The sequence below is a fragment of the Polyodon spathula genome, chromosome 6, assembly GCF_017654505.1.
Source record: "Polyodon spathula isolate WHYD16114869_AA chromosome 6, ASM1765450v1, whole genome shotgun sequence".
Lineage (NCBI taxonomy): Eukaryota > Metazoa > Chordata > Actinopteri > Acipenseriformes > Polyodontidae > Polyodon > Polyodon spathula.
The window spans coordinates 35,246,173-35,263,845 of record NC_054539.1 but is presented as its reverse complement, the minus strand read 5'-3'; the positions used below and the strand labels follow the sequence as shown (position 1 = coordinate 35,263,845).

Sequence of the window (17,673 nt, the reverse complement as noted above, 5' to 3'; positions counted from 1 at the left end):
TCAACAGTGATTCTGGCGTCCCAGCATCACCCCCTCCATCCCCCATTCAGCTCAGCCCAGCTTATTTACCTGTACGTCAGTGTTGCTTTCTTTCTATTGTGCTTGAGATCCCATCCAGAATCTTTCCGTCTCAACAACTTATCTGGACAGGATTTTTTTTGTACAGTCAGCACTCACATATCTGACCCTATAGAATGTTGACTTCAGTGATGGTTAAAAGCATGTGATGCATATCTGATCTCAAAATTGAATGCAGCCTTCTATACCTTCCCTGACATATAGGCCTTGCTCATGAAACACAACAGAACAGTATAAGATAATGACAGACTTGTCCTACCATTAGACAAAGCGAAAATAACTGAAGCGTTGAAGGTATCACCAGCCCCCAAAGTATCCACAATGGCCTCAGGGGGAAAGGCATCTGAATGGACCATTATCCCATCAGGACCCATTCCATCAGCCCCCTTCTCCGCCCAGGCACAGATTAGGGACGCCCTGCGGGAGTGAAATACATATTAACACATCACAATGCAGTCCGCTTTCTCTCAAAGTGTTAAAACTTGTTCACAGAAGATTTTGTTAATATATATTGTATTGGATTAAAGAGTAAGCAGCGGGGTTCCGAAAAATAGTGTCCCCACATGTTGCTACAACTGTTTAAATAACATACTTCTAATTTTTCTTTTCATTGGAAGCTTAGGCTCATATTCGGGGGAGGGATTATTGTATGATTTCTCTCATGATTTTTGTCTCTCTCAGATTATTGAATAATTGCCCATTAGATCGCTGCCAGCTCAAATACAAAAAGCCAACAAAAACTCTATTCTCTAATCGTCCTGCATCTGACCACAAGTAAAGAGACTAACTTTATTAGCAAATTGCCACGTCCAAAAAGAAAGAAACCCCTTCTGTATAAAGATTGTCTGACTCTGAGACCACTACAATTCCTTCACGCAATTAAGGTCCCAATTCCCAGTGGTTCAAGCAGGAAACTATTATTTGATTCACTTTGTAAATTTCCGGCTGCCCATCCTTCAGCCAACACCATAAAAGACAATCAGCCTCAAATTGAGCCCTGCACAATCAATCAGTGAAAGCAATCCAACAGCAGTTTCTTTCTCCACCTGTTTCAATAGAAGCACCATTCAATCAACAGTACTTCAATCTGTTCCTGACGCCCAGCACGCCACATCTGCAGCTCACTTTACAGTCCTGCCAACACAGAAGCCATCCTTGCTCACATGATTATTTTTTCTGCATTTAACAATCAATTTCAATTTAACAAACAGAATTACTGCTATTGAAGCCTTTAGTCAAATCAACATTTCCATGCCTCAATCCTTGTCCTCTGTGCCACCACATGACTCCCATGCCTCTGGCTATTGACTTCATGCCTCCACTGATCAGCGATACCCTCGGCAGGGTCTTTACCAGAGTTGGGTCAGCGACACCCTCGGCAGCGGTCATTACCTGAGTTTGGTCAGTGAATACCCTCAGCAGCGGGCATTACCTGAGTTTGGTCAGTAATACCCTCAGCAGCGGGCATTACCTGAGTTTGGTCAGTAATACCCTCAGCAGCGGTCATTACCTGAGTTTGGTCAGTGAATACCCTCAGCAGCGGGCATTACCTGAGTTTGGTCAGTGAATACCCTCAGCAGCATTACCTGAGTTTGGTCAGTGAATACCCTCAGCAGCGGGCATTACCTGAGTTTGGTCAGTGAATACCCTCAGCAGCGGGCATTACCTGAGTTTGGTCAGTGAATACCCTCAGCAGCGGGCATTACCTGAGTTTGGTCAGTGAATACCCTCAGCAGCGGGCATTACCTGAGTTTGGTCAGTGAATACCCTCAGCAGCGTTAACCACTCCCTAATCCATGTACATGTGTTACCTTGAATTCCTACTGTGTTCAGTTTGAGAACACCATGTAACAATTTTTATTTTATTTTTTTGGTTCCTGGGTAGTAAGTGTTATTTTCTAATTGCTTATGCCTCAAAAGTATAGAAAATGGCTATTATTCCCCACAAACTTTGCGTTTGTGACCAGGACAGTGATATTTTGAAATGTACCTATTTTCCAGAACATTCCAGATAGATTCAGTGCTGAGTAAACTTGGAGTAACTTCTAGAACTTTTTAGAACTTTCCAGTAATATAAATAGTAGTATAAATACAGGGGCCTTAAGCTCACCAGTTCAGTTTAGTTCCAGCTGCCTAAGTGGATACATATCTGGATTTTTCTGAGATGGCATGAAGAGGCTGCAAGCATCCGGCAGACGGAATTTGCTATGTCTACGGCCAATTTATCAAGACAAGAGCAAAAAAGTACTCAGTGGAAGCATCTGCTAAGATGTATGAGACCTACAAGGCATATTTCGGCATGCCTGTCGGGGATCAAGACAAACCCTGGGCACCTCATTTCACCTGCGAGCACTGCAAAAAAAACTCTGGAAGGTAAGATGGACAATTGTTGCTCAGAATTTTATGTTATAAAATTTGTTAAAATTTTTAAAATTGTAAAAGTTTTTAATTTTAAAATGGTTTACAATTGTCAATGTTATTGAAAAAATATATCCTATATGAAAAATGTTGCGAGAATCTCTTACACATTAGTCATGGGTGAAATAAATATATTTTTGTAGGATGGAAAAGAGAGCCATGAAGTTCGCTATCCCAAGAATTTGGCGGGAACCCCCTGACCACTCAAGCAACTGCTACTTCTGAATGGTGGACCCTTCCAAACATCGGACTGGCAAGAATGCACCTGCTATTACGTGTTCGGACCTTCCTTCATCCATCGCCCCGGTGCCACACTGCCATGAGCTCCCCGTACCCACTCCTCCGGAGAGAGAGCATCCGTCTTTAGAAGAGAGCAGCAAGTCAGAGAGCGAGGAAGACGTTGTAGATCCAGATGACAATTTCAGAGGTGGAGCTGAGGAGAGAAACCCATACTACCCCAACCAAAAAGACCTCAATGACTTGATTAGAGATCTTGGTCTCACCAAGTCCAATGCCGAGCTTTTGACATCTAGGCTCAAGCAGTGGAACTTGTTGGATGAAAGTGTGCAAGTCGCAGATCAGAGGAAGCGTCACCAACCTTTTTCCAGCTTCTTCACCCGTCAACCCGGCTCTGCTTCTGCCACAATGTGACCAGTCTGTTCGAGGCAATTGGAATCGCCTGTAACCAGAATGAGTGGCGCCTCTTCATTGACAGCTCATCCAGGAGCCTCAAAGCCATGCTGCTCCGTAATGGTAACAAGTACCCGTCTCTTCCCCTGGCTCACTCGGTGCACCTCAAAGAGGATTACAACAGCATCGAGACCTTGCTGGACGCCTTGAAGTATGATGAGTACGGCTGGGAGGTCACAGTAGACTTCAAAATGGTAGCATTCTTGATGGGTCTCCAAGGCGGTTTCACCAAGTTTCCCTGCTATCTTTGCCTTTGGGACAACAGGGACACCAAGGCGCACTACCACAAGCGTGACTGGCCACAGTGGACCGAGTTCTCTGTGGGGAAGAACAACGTCAAGTGGGAGCCACTGGTGGACCCCCGGAAGGTGCTGATGCCACCACTGCACATCAATCTAGATAAGGAGTCGGCAGCCTTCAAGTACCTTCAAGACTTCTTCCTTAAGCTGTCTGAGGCAAAGGTCAAAGCCGGTGTCTTCGTCAGACCACAGATAAAGAAGATCCTGGAGTGCAATGAATTCCCCAAGAAGCTCACTAGTAAGGAGAAAGCAGCTTGGAACAGCTTTGTCGCAGTGGTTCGGGGCTTCCTGGGCAATCACAAGGCCGAAAACTATGTGGAGCTGGTTGAGATTCTGGTGAAGAACTACGGCACAATGGGCTGTAGGATGTCCCTCAAAGTCCATATCCTTGATGCTCATCTTGATAAATTCAAGGAGAACATGGGAGCGTACTTGGAGGAGCAAGGCGAGTGCTTCCACCAGGATATACTGGGCTTTGAGCACCGCTACCAAGGACGGTATAACGAGAACATGATGGGAGACTACATTTGGGGGCTGATTCGTGAAAGTGATTTACAGTATAATCGTAAATCCCGAAAAACTACTCACTTCTAAATCTTTTGTAGTCATTTTTGTATTACCTTAGTATAAATACATGTTAATTTGAAGTCATATTTTGTTTTTTTCTGACTTTATATGAACGAAAAGACACAAATTCGCCCCTTTTCTCATTGGAAATAGGTAAATTTCAAAATATCACTGTCCTGGTCACAAAAGCAAAGTTTGTGGGGAATAATAACACTTACTACCCAGGAACAAAAATTGTGTTACATAGTGGAATTAATCTTTTATGCGGGACTTTGTCAAAAGCTTTCTGGAAATCTAAGTAAACCATGTCATATGCTGTGCAATTATCCATTATCGATGTTGTGTCTTCAAAAAAATCAAGCAGGTTAGTTAGACACAATTTCCCTTTGCTAAAACCATGTTGACTGTCTCCCAGGATACTGTTAAACTATATAGATAATTTTCCATTTTGGATCTTATTATAGTTTCCATAAATTTGCATATAATAGAAGTCAGGCTTATTTGTCTGTAGTTACCTGGTTCAGTTTTGTTTCCCTTTTTGTGGAACGGTATTACGTTTGCAATTTTCCAGTCTGTATGTGACAAATACAGTGAACAAGGGGTGGGGTGGTGCTGGAGATGCAGTACTGAGTGTCCTTTTGCCACACATTGCCTTTTAAACCTGTTCTACTATGAAAAAATATATATTCTAAACTGCATGTGTAAAATAAACAGCATGTGTTAAAATAAATTGGACTTGACATGCCTGAGAAGTGGTGAATAAATTGACTGCAAAGGGTTAAAGTCTTTCAAAGACCTTTTAAAAATGTCTGCTCTAGTGTACTGATAGAGTAGGGATTATTGCCCACATTTTTTTTTGTTGTTTGTTTTTTATTCACTCTTCCAGCAGTGATTTAGAGGACAGATCTCAAATATCAGTGGACATTTTGATAAGAGTTGAAACAGACTTTAAAGTTATAAGTGTAAAAAGGATGTTAATGAAAAGAAAATTACAGGTAAGTCAAAATGGCAGGTAAGTAGCAACACGTGGGGAAGTATAATGCAATATTTTTCCAAACCCCACTACTTATTCTTTAAATAAGAAAAACACACACACATGAATATATGGATTACAATTTAAAACACATACTGCATAATAAGACAACAAGTCACCATAGGTCCAATTTAAAATATAAGTAATGTAATGGATCTAGCACCTTTGAGCTCACAATCTATAGATTAGAAATGAGCTAGAAAACACTCAATAGAATTGTAAAGTAAGAAACCAAGCCAAGAACGTTTCAGCTAATGATGACTTTAGTGTACTTTTTGTTAACTTGATTTAGGGCTGGACCAAATCAAACCCTGACCGCTCTTGCGAAAGAGTGTATATGCGATAACATTGCTAGTTTCCATATCACATTTTCTTTATCACGAAACCAAAACTAGCCATTTACAATCTGCGAAATGGGTGGAAAGAAGTAGGAATATACACAGCTGTTGACCAATCACCAGTCAGTATGTGTAACATTTTGAAGGGGTGGAAACAAGGCGATAACATGCAAAAAGGCAGATGAAGACAGCCAGGGCAAAAAAAATAAAATAAAATCCTGTGCTGTACTACTGTTTCGTTTGAATATCAGTGAATGAATGCTATTACATACAACTACGACTAGTAGTAATAATAATATTATAATAATATCATTATGCTTATTATTTTTTATTATATTATTATATAATTATATGAATTATTATTATTTCTCTGCTTTTATATTTTATTGTGCTTTAAATATTGAACAAATTTTATAACTTTTTTGACACGTATCATAAAATTTTAATTATACGACTAATATAGATATATATATATATATATTATATATATATATATATATATATATATATATATATATATATATATATATATATACAGTGCCTTGCAAAAGCATTCAGACTCCTGACCAGTTCTCTCATATTACAGAATTACAAATGGTACATTGAAATTTTGTTCTGTTTTATTTTATATTTTTAAACACTGAAACTCAGAATCAATTATTGTAAGGGACACTGGTTTTATGTTGGATAATATTTTTAAGAAAAATAAAAAACTAAAACATCTTGCTTGCATAAGTATTCACCCCCTGTACTGTGGAAGCTCCCAGTTTGCACCGATGAAAGAAATTGCCCTATCAAGGACACAATTACCTTAACATTGGCCTCCACCTGTGAATCATTAAAGTTGCTGTCACATTTTCTGGATAAAAACCTCACTGTTGAAGGATCATTGGTAAGGCAATGAATCTGAAGGAAAATGAAGACCAAAGAGCATTCTACAGATGTTAGAGATAAAGTAATACAAATGCATAGATTATGGAAATGGTACAAAATAATATGTGTTATCCCAGTGAGCACAGTTGGATCAATAATCAGGAAGTGGAAGCTACATCACACCACCCAGGCACTGCCAAGAAAAGTCCGTCCCTCAAAACTCAGCGCTCAAACAAGAAGGAGACTTGTGAAAGAAGCCACAGAGAGGCCAACAATCACTTTGAAGGAGCTACAGAGTTCAGTGGCTGGGAGTGGAGTAATGGTGCACCAGTCAACCATATCAAGAGCTCTGCATAACACTGGCCTATATGGTAAGGTGGCAAGAAAGAAGCCGTTACTCAAAAAGTACCATCTGAAAGCATGTCTGGAGTTTGCCAGAAAGCATGAGTGACCCAGCTGCGATGTGGGAAAAGGTTTTGTGGTCAGATGAGACCAAGATAGATGTTTTTGGCCAAAATTCAAAGCGCTATGTGTGGCGCAAACCTAACACTGCCCATGCCTCAAGACACACCATCCCTACAGTGAAGTATGGTGGTGGCAGCATCATGCTGTGGGGATGCTTTTCATCAGCAGGGACTAGGCATCTTGTTACAATTGAAGGAAGAATGGATGGAGCAAAATACATGAAAATACTGCAAGAGAATCTGCTTCAGTCCGCTAAAAAACTGAAGCTTGGGAGGAAATTCACCTTTCAGCAGGACAATGATCCCAAGCACAAGGCCAAAGCAACATTGGAGTGGCTCAAGAACAACAAGTTGAATGTCCTACAGTGGCCCAGTCAAAGTTCTGATCTCAATCCCATAGAATCTATGGCACTGTTTGAAAATTGCGGTCTACATGCATCGTCCAACCAACATGAACAACCTGGAGCAAATCTGCCAAGAAGAATGGGCCAAAATCACTCTGACACTGTGTGCAAAGCTGGTACATACTTACCCCAAAAGACTTAAAGCTGTTATTGCAGCGAAAGGTTGCTCTACAAAATATTAATGTGTTGGAGTTTAATACTTACGCAAACAAGATATTTCAGTTTTTTATTTTTCTTACAAATATTTCCCAACATAAAACCAATGTCACCTTACAATAATTGATTTTGAGTTTAAGTATTTTGAAATAAAATATCGAACAGAACAAAATTTCAATGTACCATTTGTAATTCAGTAATATGACAGAATTGGTCAGGGGTCTGAATACTTTTGCAAGGCACTGTATATATTAAAACTTGGGGTGAACAGAACTTCCAAAAACCAACGTAACACTGTTGCCAGGATCAGTACCGGTACATATTATATACACTGAGTGTACAAAACATTAGGAACACCTTCCTAATATTGAGTTGCACCCCCTTTTGCCCTTAGAACAGTCTCAATTCATCGGGGCATGGACCCTACAAGGTGTCGAAAGTGTTCCACAGGGATGCTGGCCCATGTTGACGTCAATTCTTCCCACAGTTGTGTCAAGTTGGCTGGTAGTGGATCTCTACTCCGAACAGCTCATTCCATCTCATCCCACAGATTGAGATCTGGTGACTGGCAGGCCACTGCAGTAAGCTGAACTCTCTGTCATGTTCGTGGAACCATTCCTGAACAATCCTAGCCTTGTGGCATGGGGCATTATCCTGCTGAAAAAATCCATTAGCAGATGAATACACTGCTGCCATGAGGGATGCACCTATTGGCAATGATGTTCAGATATCCTGTGGCATGCAAACGTTGCTCCACTTTTATGAAGGGGCCCAATGTGTACCATGAAAACACACCATCACACCACCACCACCAGCCTGCAATGTTGACACGTGGCATAATGAATGCATGTATTCATGTGGTTTTCTCCATACCCTAGTTCTCACATCAGTGTGAAACAGCAGGAACCGGGATTCATCAGACAAAGCAATGTTTTTCCAGTTCTCCAGTGTCCAGTGTTTTCGTTCCTTAGCCCACTGCAACCACAGTTTCTTGTGTTTTGCTGAAAGAAGAGGAACTCTGTTAGGTCGTCGGCTGCCATACCCCATTCGTGGGTCTTTCGGCACCAATGTTGTACTGGACTGTCAGCTGACTAACTGTAGCCCGTCTGTTGCTCTGCACAATTTGTGTCAGCCCCCTTGCCCTCTTTCATCAATGAGCTGTTTTCAACCACTGGCCTGCCGTTGGCTGGATGTCCTTTTGGGTGGTGGACCATCCTTGATACACAAGGGAAACTGTTGAGTGTGAAAAACCCAGCAGCGTTGCAGTTCTTGACACAATCAAACCAGCACGCCTGGCACCTATACTACCATACCCCGTTCAAAGGCACTTAAATCTTTTGTCTTGCCCATTTACCCTCTGAATGGCACACATACACAATCCATGTCTCAATCATGTCAAGGCTTAAAAATCCTTCTTTAACCTGTCTCCCCTTCATCTACACTGATTGAAGTGGATTTAACAAGTTACATCAATAAGGGATCATAGCTTTCACCTGGATTCACCTCATCAGTCTATTTCATGGAAAGAGCAGGTGTTCCTAATGTTTTGTACACTCAGTGTATAAGAAGCTGTAAATGCTATACAATGGCGTGAAAAAAAAATTGCATTTTTTTTTTTTTTAAAAAGGTATTATTATTATTATTATTATTATTATTATTGTAGCGTTTTGTGCTATGGGTGTGAGACAGACTCGGGGGGAGACCAGATGAGGTTCCACGTACTTTTATTTTTTTTAAATAACACCTCGGAACCCTGTTTGGGCCGGGGTTCACGCCAAAATAATAAACGACTGTATCTCTCTCTTTTACACCGCACTCTGTTTCGTCGATAAGCACTCAGTCAGTTCTCCGTCTCTCGCAGTCTCTCTCCGCTCAGACATTCAACCCTGTTCTCCCGCTCGCGGCTCCCCCCCCCTCCTACTTATAGCCTCTGGGGGAACCGCCCACTGTGCGCGCACACACACACACACACACACACACACACTCACGCAGACATACGCTAACGGCGTGCCCCGTTCCCTCACAATACACGGAACCTTAACAGGACGTAACAAACAAGACAAACACAACATCCAGGATGCTGCCATCGCCAGGGTCGTTACACAGCCCCCCCCCCCCCCCCCCCCCCCTTTAGTTCCTCATCCCCGAGGGAAGAACAAAGTCTCGGAAACGACCCGGGAGGCGATGGTGTCTTTGCGGGCGGGAGCCCTGTGTGGAGGACGGCCTCCCATCAGCCACAGGGGACAGGGAAACTGAACCGTCGGGGGAGGAACCCTCAGCCCTGGGGGTAGAAGAACTGTTAGGGCAGAGTGTATCGGGAGGGGGCAGGAGAGGACTGTCAGGAGCTGCTGGGTCGGATGGTGCTGGGTGTTGTCCCAGGTAGGGGGCCAGCCGATCCTGGTGCAGCACTACCTTGCGTCCTCTGTGAGGTAGCTGCACCCGGTAGGCCACGTCCCCGATCCTCTCCAGGACATGGCAAGGACCAAGCTAGTGGCTGTCCAATTTGGGACAACGGCCCCGCAGTCTCTTGGGGCTGAAGACCCACACGAGCTCCCTGGCGGTGAAGTGGCGCCCCCATACTCGGAGGTCATAGTTCCACTTCTACTGTACCCCAGCGGCCTGCAACTGGTCCCTGGCGAAGTTGTGGGCTGATTCCAGTCGGTCCTGTAGTCTCCTGGCATACTCAGGGCCCGGAGGTACACTGGGGCAAGAAGAATGGGGAATCTGGGGGATGACCAAAAGCTAGCTTCGCAGGAGTGCGCAGCTCACGCCCCAGCATCAGCAGGGCAGGGGTGCATGCGTTGGAATCCTGGACAGCAAAGCGGCAGGCCAACAGCACAACAGGCAGGTGGGTGTCCCAGTCCCGCTGGTGGGTGGCGGTGGTGACAGCCAGCTGCACGGCCAGCGTGCGGTTGAACCTCTCCACCAGTCTGTCACTCTGAGGGTGCAGACGGGTGGTCCGCGTCTTCTTGATGCCCCTGCGCTGGCACAGCCCGGAAAAGACGCGGGACTCAAAGTTGCGCCCTTAGTCGGAATGTAACTCTTGAGGGACCCCGAACCGGCTGAAGAACCCCTCCAGCAGTACTTCAGCGACCATCTCCGCCTCCTGGTCTGGCAAAGCGTATGCCTCTGGCCACTTACTGAAGTAATCGAGGGCCACCAGAACGAACCGGTTCCCCCTCTCAGAACATGGAAAGGGGCCTAGTACGTCTACGGCAACCCTCTCCATAGGCCCCCTGACCTGGTACTGCTGGAGTGGGGCGTGCGACCGGCCCTGGTCCTTTCCGGGCAGTGCAGATGTCACAGCGCTGGCAGTGGTCCTCCATGTCTCGCCTGCACTGCCCCCAGTAGCACCACTGGCGGAGCCACCGCAGGGTCTTTGTCACTCCAAAATGACCAGTGCCTGGGTTCCCATGATGGGCCTCTAGCACCTCCTGGAGCATCGCCCTGGGGACAACCACCTGCCACCTCACCTCCCCCGTGGCAGGCACCTTCCACTGCCACTGAAGGACTCTGTCATGCAAGGCCAACCCGCTCCACTGAGCCCACAGCCCCCGAGTGGCTGTGGAAAAAGGGGCCACCTCCTCCCAAGGGGGCCTTGCTGCTCCTCTAGCCATTGTAGTATGGGGCGGAGGTCCGGGTCTCTGTCCTGATGGGCTCTCCAATCCACACTCAGCCGATACTGCCACCCGGCATTGCTCTTCCCCCCGGTGGGACAGCTCCGCTTCCCTCTCCTCCTTTCTGCTGCAATGGGCGCATCCCTCCCAGGCACAGGGACGACGGGACAGCGCGTCCACATTGGCGTGCTTCTCATCAGCCCAGTGTTGGATCCGGTACTGAAACAGAGAGAGTGGCGGAAGAGGCGGACCCCCTCCACCACCTCAAGCAGCTCCCGTCGGGTGATGCAATACCGGCGCTGCGCCTTGCTGAGCGACCGGCTAAAATACGCCACCACATGCTCCCCTTCTGGACCCGGCTGGGATAAGACAGCTCCGATCCCCTCGTTGCTCACATCCGTGTCCAGCAGGAAGGGAGAACGGACATCCAGGGGAGCCAGCACCGGGGACTGGCACAGCGCACGTTGCAGGGAGGCGAACGCCTCCTGGCACGCCAGGGTCCACTCACAGGGCTCGTCTTTCCTCAGGAGGCAGTGCAGGGGGGCAGCGATGGTGGCAAAGCCCTGCTCAAACCTGCGGTAGTAGGACGCAAGCCCTAGGAAGCTTCTAACCTGCCAGGGATTGACGGGAATAGGCCAGTCCCTCACTGCGGTGAACTTGTTCACCTCTGTCTGGATCCCCTCTGCTCCCACTTGGTGCCCGAAGAATGAACATAAGAACATAAGAACATAAGAAAGTTTACAAACGAGAGGAGGCCATTCGGCCCATCTTGCTCGTTTGGTTGTTAGTAGCTTATTGATCCCAAAATCTCATCAAGCAGCTTCTTGAAGGATCCCAGGGTGTCAACTTCAACAACATTACTGGGGAGTTGATTCCAGACCCTCATAATTCTCTGTGTAAAAAAGTGCCTCCTATTTTCTGTTCTGTATGCCCCTTTGTCTAAACTCCATTTGTGACCCCTGGTCCTTGTTTCTTTTTTCAGGCTGAAAAAGTCCCTTGGGTCGACACTGTCAATACCTTTTAGAATTTTGAATGCTTGAATTAGGTCGCCACGTAGTCTTCTTTGTTCAAGACTGAACAGATTCAATTCTTTTAGCCTGTCTGCATATGACATGCCTTTTAAGCCCGGAATAATTCTGGTCGCTCTTCTTTGCACTCTTTCTAGAGCAGCAATATCTTTTTTATAGCGAGGTGACCAGAACTGCACACAATATTCAAGATGAGGTCTTACTAGTGCATTGTACAGTTTTAACATTACTTCCCTTGATTTAAATTCAACACTTTTCACGATGTATCCGAGCATCTTGTTAGCCTTTTTTATAGCTTCCCTACATTGTCTAGATGAAGACATTTCTGAGTCAACAAAAACTCCTAGGTCTTTTTCATAGATTCCTTCTCCAATTTCAGTATCTCCCATATGATATTTATAATGTACATTTTTATTTCCTGCGTGCAGTACCTTACACTTTTCTCTATTAAATGTCATTTGCCATGTGTCTGCCCAGTTCTGAATCTTGTCTAGATCATTTTGAATGACCTTTGCTGCTGCAACAGTGTTTGCCACTCCTCCTACTTTTGTGTCGTCTGCAAATTTAACAAGTTTGCTTACTATACCAGAATCTAAATCATTAATGTAGATTAGGAATAGCAGAGGACCTAATACTGATCCCTGTGGTACACCGCTGGTTACCACACTCCATTCTGAGGTTTTTCCTCTAATCAGTACTTTCTGTTTTCTACATGTTAACCACTCCCTAATCCATGTACATGCGTTTCCTTGAATCCCAACTGCGTTCAGTTTGAGAATTAATCTTTTGTGCAGGACTTTGTCAAAAGCTTTCTGGAAATCTAAATAAACCATGTCATATGCTTTGCAATTATCCATTATCGATGTTGCATCCTCAAAAAAATCAAGCAAGTTAGTTAGACACGATCTCCCTTTCCTAAAACCATGTTGACTGTCTCCCAGGACCCTGTTACCATATAGGTAATTTTCCATTTTGGATCTTAGTATAGTTTCCATAAGTTTGCATATAATAGAAGTCAGGCTTACTGGTCTGTAGTTACCTGATTCAGTTTTGTTTCCCTTTTTGTGGATCGGTATTACGTTTGCAATTTTCCAGTCTGTCGGTACCACCCCTGTGTCAAGAGACTGCTGCATGATCTTGGTTAGCGGTTTGTAAATTACTTCTTTCATTTCTTTGAGTACTACTGGGAGGATCTCATCCGGCCCAGGGGATTTGTTTATTTTAAGAGCTCCTAGTCCCTTTAACACTTCTGCCTCAGTTATGCTAAAGTTATTTAAAACTGGCTAGGAACTGGATGACATGTGGGGCATGTTGTCAGTATCTTCCTTTGTACAAACTTGTGAAAAGTAATAATTTTATATATTTGCTTTTTTTTTTTCTTCATCTACGATTTTGCCATTTGTATCTCTTAAACATTTAATCTCCTCTTTGAATGTTCGCTTGCTGTTGTAATATTGGAAAAACATTTTGGAATTGGTTTTAGCTGCCTTAGCAATGTTCATTTCTATTTCTCTCTTGGCCTTTCTAACTTCCTTTTTGACTTGCGTTTGCAGTTCTGTGTACTCTTTCTGCGTACTTTCTTTTTGGTCCTTTTTTAAAGCTCTGTAAAGTGCCTTTTTTCGCTGAATATTTTTTTTAATTGATCTATTAAACCATTTTGGCAATTTAGTTTTACAATGAGATTTGTCTACTTTAGGGATATAATTGTTTTGCGCCTCTAGTACTACATTTTTGAAGAACAACCATCCTTCTTCTGTGGGTGTTTTCTCTATTTTACTCCAATCTACTGCTGTTAGTCTCTGTTTCATACCTTCATAGTTTGCTTTTCTAAAATTGTAAACCTTAGCTTTAGTCATTACTTTTGGGGATTTAAAAAACACTTCAAATGAGACCATGTTGTGGTCTGAGTTTGCCAGTGGTTCTCTGACCTCTGTTTTATTCTGTCTTCGTTATTTGAAAAGACTAAATCAAGGCATGAGACCTCCTGGTGCGTCAGCTGGCACTTTTCAGAGTGCAGTTTTAGCCCCGCTCTCCTCACGTGCCGGAGCACCTCGTCACATCGTTCACTCGCCGGTAATCGACACAGAAACGCCACTTGCCGTCCTTCTTCTGCACCATGACTACCGGCGAGGTCCAGGGGCTGTCGGACGGCTCAATGATCCCCGCCGCCTTCATCTCCTCCAGCACCTGCTCTGTGGCTTCCTGGAGAGCGAGCAGTTGACAGTGAGGGCGCTGCTTAATGGGGCGGGCGGCTCCCGTCTCGATCTGGTGCTGCACCAGGTGTGTCCGCCCCACGTCATCCGAGGCGGAAGTGAAACTGTGGCGATACTCGTACACCAGTTCCCACAGCTGGCGACACTCTTCTGCGCAAAGCCCTTCGCAGCTCCTGAGCCAGACTGCGTGCACTGCGCTGAGAGCTGGGTCTTTGGTGGCGGAGGTGAGATTGCTGGGGACGTTGAATTACCTCTGACAGTAGGACGTGGCATGGCGGTATCCTCCCGCAGCCCTTGGGTAGCGGTTGGCGGCGCCGGACAGGGTGGCGTGGCTGCCTGGGGGAGGGCTGCATTCCCCTGGACCACACCAGAACTGCAGGAGGGCGGCTGTACACGCTGGCGAGCATTGCGGCCTGAGGGTGGGCGTGTTGGCTGGTGAGCGTTGCTGCCGGAGGGTGGCCGTGTTGGCTGGCGAGTGTTGCGGCTTGAGGGTGGGCGTGTTGGCTGGCGAGCATTGCGGCCAGAGAGTGGCCGTGTTGGCTGGCGAGCGATGCAGCCAGAGGGTGGCCATGTTGGCTGGCGAGCGTTGCAGCTGGAGGGTGGTTGTCGAGACACTGTATTGTCCCTGATGAGACTGGCACATGATGGAGCCTGGGGGTGTGCTGAGGTCTCCCATCTCACTGCAGCGGTCCGTTGTGTCCTCGGCAGATCCCAAAACTGTCGTGCGAAGGGGTCCCGACTCCGACCCAACAGTCCAAGGGGTGAGGCTAAAGTTGAAGCCGGGCTCCTCTGTATGTGCAGTGTCCTGGTCTGCAGGACACTGCACATCGCAGGAAGTCCAGGCCCAGTATACAGGGGTCCTGTACAGCTGCTACCCAGACGGGGTGGTGCACGGTCCGTCCAGCCACTTCAATAGCAAGGTTGCCCTTTCTTGCATGGGGGCTAGCTCTCCAGTCACAGTGCGCAACTGCACGGTGGTGGGCTCCAGCCGGACTCCTGCAGGGAGCACATCGGGGCGGATGAGAGTCACCATGGAGCCAGTGTCCACGAGAGCAGTGCACGGGACCCCCTCAGTGCGGACAGGGACATGGCAGAAGTCTCCGGCAGCGGTCCTTCGTACCGTTATAGTTGGCTGGCACTGTCTGTGGTCGGCTGTTTCCGTGGGGGGTGACGCCCCACTCTGTTGGCTACACGGGTTAGTACTGGTGGCAGCCGCTGCAGCTGGGTGGTCCGCGATTAAGGGGACTGGACTAGGGGCATGCGTCGTCCCGTCTATGTGGGCCCCTTGGCGTTTCCCTGCGGTTGCTGTGTCAGGCGTGGTGGTGCAGCAGCTGCTGCTGGGCAGTGGCGCCGTAAGTGGCCAGGCTGTCTACAGCCCCAGCACAGCTGTGGGGGTGTCCGAGCCGGCTGGGTGATCGCCGCCCTGATGAGGGTGGTAAGCTCCGGGGGCCAGGTGGGGTCAGTGGTGCGGTACGGGGCCTCCTCTTCTTCTGCTTGGGCCATGCGAGTTCGAGGTGGTGTGTGGTCAGGCCGCCTCTTCTGCTGACCACTCTCGCTCCCAGGGGCATGGTCCCGCTCCCTATCCTCGAGCACCGCCTCGACTCGTACGGCGTGAGCCACGGCGAGCTCTAGGGAGGTTGTGGCAGCAAACTGGACCTGCTGACGTACAGCAGTCGGGGTCAGTCCGCGAACAAAGGCCTCGACAGCCAGGTCCTCCTGGGTGGCTGGCGGGAACGTTGGGTACCCCTTCCGGGCCAGGTACTGGACATCAGCAGCCAGTATGCCCAGTTTCTCTCCAGGAGCTCTAGTGCGGTTGGCCAGCTGCAGGCACAACCCGACTGCGGGCTCCACTCTCCCAAAACAGCGCTCGAGAGCTGCGGTTAGCACAAGGTATTGGGCCACCTCGTCTGGGCCCAAGTTCAGCAGAACCTGCAGCGCTTCTCCCTCTAATGCAGCCGCCAACTGTCCTGCTTTCTCTGTCGGCCCCCAGCCATTAATAAGCGCTGCCATCCTGTATTGGAGGTGGTACGCCTCCCACGGCGATCTACCGTCATAGCGGCCTGCTTTCACTGACTGCCGTCTCGCCCCTTGCAATATGTTCCCCCCACACCGCATATTCTCTCTCCCGTAATCGGCACGGGGCCCATGTCGGGGCTTAACGTCATACTCCCTTGTCAGACACATGCTCAGTTCAGCAACCAATGTCCCACAGCTACTACAGCCATTCAGATTGATGGTCGTTAAACAATGTAAAGCCTCTTCTTCTAAACAAGCAATTCAATTACTGGCTTTCTCTCTGTCTGTCCAGTTGTTTATCGTTCCCATCATTTCAAACTGCTTTACAAAGTCTCGCCAATCAGCCTTACCGTTGTACCGCAGACGGCTGTAATAAACCCCCTTGTTGACATTCTGCTGCAGGGCAGCCATGTCCAATGGTGATACTGCCTCTCCTTGACGTGCACTCGCGCTCCTCCTATCTCCGTGGCCAATGACATAAGAACATAAGAACATAAGAAAGTTTACAAACGAGAGGAGGCCATTCGGCCCATCTTGCTCGTTTGGTTGTTAGTAGCTTATTGATCCCAAAATCTCATCAAGCAGCTTCTTGAAGGATCCCAGGGTGTCAGCTTCAACAACATTACTGGGGAGTTGATTCCAGACCCTCACAATTCTCTGTGTAAAAAAGTGTCTCCTATTTTCTATTCTGAATGCCCCTTTTTCTAAACTCCATTTGTGACCCCTGGTCCTTGTTTCTTTTTTCAGGCTGAAAAAGTCCCTTGGGTCGACACTGTCAATACCTTTTAGAATTTTGAATGCTTGAATTAGGTCGCCACGTAGTCTTCTTTGTTCAAGACTGAACAGATTCAATTCTTTTAGCCTGTCTGCATATGACATGCCTTTTAAGCCCGGAATAATTCTGGTCGCTCTTCTTTGCACTCTTTCTAGAGCAGCAATATCTTTTTTATAGCGAGGTGACCAGAACTGCACACAATATTCAAGATGAGGTCTTACTAGTGCATTGTACAGTTTTAACATTACTTCCCTTGATTTAAATTCAACACTTTTCACAATGTATCCGAGCATCTTGTTAGCCTTTTTTATAGCTTCCCCACATTGCCTAGATGAAGACATTTCTGAGTCAACAAAAACTCCTAGGTCTTTTTCATAGATTCCTTCTCCAATTTCAATATCTCCCATATGATATTTATAATGTACATTTTTATTTCCTGCGTGCAGTACCTTACACTTTTCTCTATTAAATGTCATTTGCCATGTGTCTGCCCAGTTCTGAATCTTGTCTAGATCATTTTGAATGACCTTTGCTGCTGCAACAGTGTTTGCCACTCCTCCTACTTTTGTGTCGTCTGCAAATTTAACAAGTTTGCTTACTATACCAGAATCTAAATCATTAATGTAGATTAGGAATAGCAGAGGACCTAATACTGATCCCTGTGGTACACCGCTGGTTACCACACTCCATTCTGAGGTTTTTCC

At 46.4% G+C, this 17,673-nt stretch overlaps 1 protein-coding gene across 2 annotated transcripts in view; it reads right to left on the bottom strand.

The window, feature by feature from the left end:
- khk (ketohexokinase) overlaps positions 1 to 17,673 on the bottom strand; it is a 149,638-nt gene that overhangs the window by 2,994 nt on the left and 128,971 nt on the right. For both annotated transcript variants that reach the window (XM_041252787.1, XM_041252788.1), the window contains one exon: positions 338 to 495. In XM_041252787.1, the coding sequence (XP_041108721.1) occupies positions 338 to 495 (158 nt within the window). The remainder of the gene's footprint in view (positions 1 to 337; positions 496 to 17,673) is intronic.